Source organism: Cyprinus carpio, chromosome A17, assembly GCF_018340385.1.
Source record: "Cyprinus carpio isolate SPL01 chromosome A17, ASM1834038v1, whole genome shotgun sequence".
Classification (NCBI taxonomy): Eukaryota; Metazoa; Chordata; class Actinopteri; order Cypriniformes; family Cyprinidae; genus Cyprinus; species Cyprinus carpio.
In genome coordinates this window covers 9,229,508-9,236,192 of record NC_056588.1, presented here as the reverse complement: position 1 = coordinate 9,236,192, position 6,685 = coordinate 9,229,508, and the positions used below count along the sequence as shown (strand labels likewise).

Here is a 6,685-nt window from a genome sequence, read left to right as displayed (position 1 = left end):
GTCATATTAGCTAGAAGAAACTGCCACATATTTTATGTGTGGAACACCACTCATAATATGTCACTACCTGATATTGTTAAAATACTGTTGTCATGAGTGTTTATATAAAAAAAGAAAATAAAGAATTCAGTGCTAAATTAGCCAATCACAAATTAATCATTTGGTACTGACATCAAGTTGGCTGGCATATCTTTGGACAAAGGGCTAATATCTAAATAAAAAATAATAAAATGAAATAAAATAAAACAAAATGGCTTTTGATTAATAAAGTAGGTTTAATTATTAGGTATTGCCAAATAAGTGGTCTTAACTAATTAACAATGGTTTTGTTGAAAATTACTGCCTTATTTTTTTTAGTAAGACTAGAAATAGTGTCAAAGTTACAGCAACCAAGTGATGAAGTTTATTGCACTTTGTAGAACACTTTGAATTTAATTGAATTGCTGATATAGAAAATAGAGTTGAAATGAGTTAAATAGACAGAAACAAAAATGCTATTTCATTGTATCATAAACATGTTTTTAATAATGACATTGACAAAAGTTCATTTAAAAAAAAGAAAGAGATTTCCTGTTCTGAGGTTTACTTCACAGTAATCTTGTTGCAGATCACGGTGCTTCAGTCTTTCTTGTTTTTTGTGGTCTTGCTTTTGGTGTTGACATTGAACTGGTCTTTCTTACTGCCGCCTTCTCCTTTGTGGTGTGGCTATCACCGGTCTGCCTTTGTCTGTTTCGGTTAAGTGTTTTGTTTAGTGCATTCAAAATGACGTCTTTGTTGTTTTGGATGTTGTAGGAGGTGAGGTTGATGAGCCTATGGAAGTCCTCCGGTGTGTAAGTCAGTTTGTGAGAGAGATATGGGGAGGTGTTACTGTTAAATTCAACATCAACCGCTCCCTCCTTCCACTCCTTATCTCCCTCTCTCTTCACTCCTAAACCACACACATGCACATGGTTCGACATTAGCATTTTTAAAATGAGCTGATGTACCAAATAATGGCAATATCCAATCACAATATACTGCAATTAAACCATTAAAAGTGCTTTAAATGTAGCAAAAGTATTGTTAAATATTGTTTTAAGTAAGCTTTGGCTTGTTGAGCTGCTTTGCCATTGTCATGACAATCTGTGTATTATAAAAATACACTGCCCGTCCAAAAAAAGTCACCACCTGGATTTAACTAAGCAAATAGTTAAGATCCTCCCATTGGATAATTACTGCATGAATGATTATGTTTTGTGCCCAAAGAATGAGGTCAGCTGACCACCTGAATATGCTGAATGACCAGGTTATAACATCAATTAATTTCTTCTTCCTGTCACGCTACGCTGCCAGAAGGAACACGGAGTCAAGAATAATCGAGAGAGTCTTTTTTAATCCAACACAGGGGTAAATCCAACATGGAACACAGGAGAAAAACACACGTACTGACTTGTAGACCCGACAAAACTGAACTGAAAGGACAAGGCTTATAAAGACAGGATAATGAGGAGCAGACAGGTGTATGGAATTACTAAATTAATGGGAACATGGAACACATGGGAAAGAAACTAGACACACCTGGATTTAAATTAACAAACCACGGGAGACAGAAACTGGGACACAAGAAAAAAAAAAAAAAACATAAGTTCAGGGGTGTGACATTACTCCCCCTTCCCGGAAGGCGCAACCTCGCACCGTAGAAACAACAGAAGGAGGAGGTTCCGGTGGAGGACGGACTCCCGGGAGGGGGCCAGCAGACAGAGACCACAGAGGAAGGAGCCAGGGAGGAGAAGATGGAGGGAGGAGCCAGGGAGGAGACAGGAGGGACCTGAAGCAGGAGGAGCCCGACAGGACCCAGGCCACAGCCATAACTACGACCCAAGGTGGAGCCGATGGTGGGAGGAGCCATGGAGGAGTAATGGCCACCGACTCCAGGGGGCCGACCAACGGTGGCGGAGCAGGTGGAGGAGGAGTCCGAGGTGGAGACGGAGAGCTAGGGTGACGGGTAGGATCCGGAGGTCCTAGGCGGAACTGATGATGCTGGCAACCGATGTGGATCCGGGAGGTCGTGGTGGAGCCAGAGCAACAGAGGACTGAGGTGGAGCTGAGGGGATGAAGGAGCCTGACGGAGCCAGAGGGACGGAGGGACGAGGCAAAGCCAGAGGAGTGGAGTCCCGAGGTGCAAGATGGTCAACGCCAGACCAAGGCAAAGCCGGAGGGACAAGGGAGCCAGGCAATGCTTGTGGACTGCCGGGCCAAGGCGGAGAGGAGGGAGCTAGGAGCCATGGTGGAGCCGACGTGTCAACAAGCCGAAGCGGAGTCCAGGCCTCGGAGGTGGAGGTGAGAGAGACTCCACGACGCTGGAAGATGGTGGGCTGAGGGTGAGCAAAGGGGCTGCCAAGGAGCATGTGGGAGTGCTAGGAGCAGGCACTGGAGGACACATTCTAGGAGCAGGCACTGGACCTAGCGAGATCCCCCAACATTCTAAGATCATGAAATGTAACACACATCCCACCAGCATCCACTCCACCAAAGCGGATAACCCCCACCGAGGCTGGAGATGGGGGCTTAACTGGGGATCAGGACCCATGGGCTTCTCGGGAACCACATGTCCTTAACTCCAGGAGCCCATCCTGGGCTTAATCGGGGCTAATTGGAAGCCTCCCGGATGGACCAGGACCTGGTCATGGTCCTTGGGCTCTCTGGATGGTGGGCTCTGGCACACACACTGGGCTGCCGGAGTCGCGTGTTCATCGCTGGTGATTACCCATTTCTCACAGTTCCACTGATGGGGCAAATTCCTCCGGGCATATTCCAAGATGACTCACATGCCAGGATTCATGGCGGGCTATTCAAATTGTGAAAGAGGATTCATCGGTTCAAATTGTGAAAGAGTGCAACTCTGAGCATGCAACATCATTTTCACACATGGACTGGCCATCACAGAGTCCAGAATCAGACCTTTACCCCAATGAGAATCTTTGGGATGTGCTGGATACTCTCCCATCATCAATACAAGATCCTGGTGAAAAATGTATGCAACTCTGGACGGGAATAAATGTTGTGACATTGCAGAAGCTTATCGAAATGATGCCACGGCGAATGTGTGCCATAACCAAAGCTAAAGGCAGTCCAACGAAATATTAAGAGTGTGTGACTTCTTTTTTGGACGGGCAGTGTATAAATGGGTTAATAATGTATATGCAAAGAAGATAAGAACAGTCATAACTCAATATGCAAACAGTGTAAGAAAAAACACCAGTGACAATTCAAATATTATTTATGATGCTATCTTCTTTAGGTGTATATATATATATATATATATATATATATATATATATATAATATATATAATATATATATTATATATCATATATATATATATATATCTATATATTGTACAATTTTATATTCAAAGAATCCTGAAAATAATGCATCATGGTTTTCAAAATAAATAAAGGCAGCACAACATTATAACAATGGTAATTATAAGAAATGTTTCTTGAGCAACAAATCAGCATATTAAAATGATTTCTGTAGGATCATGTGATACTGAAGATTGGAGTAATGGCTGCTGAAAAATTAAGCTTTTCCATTACAGGAATAAGTTACATTTTAAAATATATTAAAATAGAAAAAGAAAAAAAAAGTAAACAGTAAATTGTAATATTTTCAACAGTACTATTTTTACAGTTTTTTTTATCAAAAATTGCAGCCTTGGTGAGCATAAAAGACTTTCAAAAAAAAAAAAAAATCTTATCAATCCCAATTTTTTGAACAGTAGTTTATTTTATCCACTTTATGGTTCAAATGTATATACAGTCAAAAATATAGACAAAATCTATATAAAATATTTACAATATACATTTTATATTTATGTGATTTACTGTACACAATATAAAATTAACATTCTAGCCAGAATATAAATACAGTCCTGCTTTACGAGCACTGTAATTCCTATTAGGAATATGGTAGATGGGATGTAAAAGGTGATGGTGATACTCACCAGGAGACTTGAACTGCTTGAATGAGACATTGGCCAGGGGAAAGTGAAGCACTATGGGAACCTCTGGATTCTCTTTATCCTCAAACACATAAACTTCCTTCAGTGGCTCGGACTCCACCTTTTGGAAATCAATCTTTGGAAATGGAATCTTGCGATCAGTGCAGTACTCCTGAGTTTGCTTAATTACCTATTGGACACAAACAGGCATAATTATTTTTTCTGTAAGTCCCTAATATTTGCATTTCAATCAGTTCTTACAAAATCTTCCAGGTCTGCCTCACCTTAAACCGATCTCGTTCCCAGGAGTAGTTTAGAGACAGAATAACATCCACATGTCTGTGAGAGCGCACCACAGGGGGGAATCCAGCATTTACAGCAATTCCAGCGTCTACTAAACTCAGAACAGGATCAGCTGGAGTCATGGAGTTAGGAAAGGCATCTGGGTGTGTGTCTGTAGACAGAGCATGAATATTATGGAATACTGCAAACACTATCAGCTATTTAGGTGTAAAAAGCCTTGATTACATTTCATGCAATGACAGGCATCACCAAATTACATCTACACACATGAAATAACACTAATATAAGATATAGTCCATATGAAGAATACATATAATAAACACAGTGCACACTTGAAATAGTCAGGGGAATAAATAAAGCCCTAGACCTTTCCATGTGATGAAGCCCGTGTTCTCATTGTAGCTGTTGTGCAGGTTGAAGCCTCTCAGGAAGTTGTACATCTGACTGACAATGGGGCGGCTGGTCATAAAGCCACACAGCATTTTAGCAAAGTCAGTCACAGGGCTGATCAGGTATGTGCCAAGTGCTGTTGGTTTACTATCAGTCTCTTTATAGAAGGCGACAAGAAGACAATTGAGTCATGTCAATATATAATAATGTAAGACACAGATGTTACTACCATCAAATATTCAGGGTCAGTAAGATTTGTTTTTTTAAAGAAGTCTTATGATAATGTAATGCATTTATTTAATCAAAATACAGTAAAAACAGTAATATTGTGAAATATTGTTACAATTTCATCTTTAACATTGTATTCGTAAATAATGTAAATAATATGTTTTTAAATGTAACTTATTCCTGTGAAGGCTAAGCTGAATATTTAGCAACCACTACTCCAGTCTTCAGTGTCACATGATCCTTCAGAAATCATTCCAATATTAGCCATTGTTGCTACCTCCTCTTAACCCCCCTTCCATAATCTTGTTTAGATATTGATGCAGATGTGTTACTGAGGATGGCTTCAGACAAAGAGGATCAGCGGATTCATGATTGATGGAAGTTTATGAGAGATAACCAGGAGGGGTGTAATTCTATTGCATTATTTTGAGTGGAAGTTGACAGGTTTTCCATGGAGATGTAGTCTATTAGTAAGTTTTTCCAAGGTCTAATATGTATGGTGTTCCTTGATTTCCAGTTCATGAGGATAATTTTCTTGGCGATAGTTAGAGCCACTAAGAGTAATTGACTATTTGTATTGTTTAAATTGATTATGGATATGTCACCTAATATACTGTACAGAGGGAGGGAGACAATGGGATGTGACATCCCATAAGGTTGGATAGTGAGTCAGTAACATCTTCCCAAATTTTTTTAATTGAGGTGCAATGCCAAATGGTGTGAAAATAGGTGTCTGAGGTGTTTTGTGTACCAAGTGGGAAATTGGTGCCAGGTTATTATTATGAAAGATATGCTGAAGTTGTGTGATGCCCTTGTTAGCTGAAAAATCTAGGTTATTTCAGATCGGGGTGTATTTTGATGGTGTAAGAGGAGTGTCTGTGATTTGATGAAATTTCCACCAGGCTGTGAGAGCTGCTGCTATTGTCGACATTTTAAAGCAGTGATGCTTTTTGATGGTCTGATTGAAGAAGGGTAATTCTGAAGTGTTAATGTCCTTGCAAATTGTTTGTTTTGCAACTAGCCATGTGCCTTCTGATGAGTCAGTGTGAATCCATTTGTGCAAATTTTGGAGCTGATTGGCCAGAAAGTAGTGGTAAAAATGTGGTTCTTCAAGTCCTCCTTGTATTTTTGGTTCCTGTAGGGTAGTCAGTTTAATTCTTGGGGTCTTGTTTTTCCAGTAGAATTTGGTAATAATTGAATCTAGTGATTTAAACCAGGAAAGGGTGGGTTGTGTTGCTGTCATTGTAAATAAATAGTTTAATTTAGGGAGTATAGTCTTTTAATTACTGATATTCTCCCCATAATAGATAGTGGTAGGTTCATCCAGCGTTGAAGATTATTGTCTATTGTTTTAAGTAATGGAGTGTAGTTGAGTCCAAACAACTCTGACAGCCTGGGGGAAACATTAATACCTATATGTGATGTAATTGGTGCATAGAGGAATTGCTGGTGTCTGGGATGTCACATCCAAGCTGGTGGAATGTAATGAAAGAATAGCAGATTTACTCCAGTTGATTAAGTATTCAGAAATATTTGAGAATATTTGAGTCAATGAGTTTAATCGTTTCTTGTAATTATGATGGGGGGTCTTATAAATATAATAATATATCATCAGCATAAAGGCTTATTTTGTGGTGTATATTTAATGTTTGAATTCCTTTTATGTTGCTGTTTTGACAGATGGCTGCTGCTAATGGTTCAATGAAAATGGTGAATAGTGAAGGGGAGAGTGGGCATCCTTGTCTAGTCCCCCAGAGCAGTGTGAAGCTACGTGATGTTAGT

At 39.7% G+C, this 6,685-nt stretch overlaps 1 protein-coding gene across 2 annotated transcripts in view; it reads right to left on the bottom strand.

The window, feature by feature from the left end:
• Nucleotides 1-358: 358 nt before the first annotated feature.
• The window catches only part of LOC109074435 (cytosolic phospholipase A2 delta-like), a 26,181-nt gene continuing 19,854 nt past the window's right edge, over nt 359-6,685 (bottom strand). Inside the window, exons 14-17 of one of the 2 annotated variants that reach the window (XM_042773927.1) lie at nt 4,653-4,832; nt 4,267-4,436; nt 3,986-4,172; nt 359-928 (exon numbers count right to left, since the gene is read on the bottom strand). In XM_042773927.1, coding sequence (XP_042629861.1) covers nt 609-928; nt 3,986-4,172; nt 4,267-4,436; nt 4,653-4,832 — 857 coding nt within the window. In that variant the 3' untranslated portion in view covers nt 359-608. The remainder of the gene's footprint in view (nt 929-3,985; nt 4,173-4,266; nt 4,437-4,652; nt 4,833-6,685) is intronic. The other variant, XM_042773926.1, reaches the window with a different exon arrangement.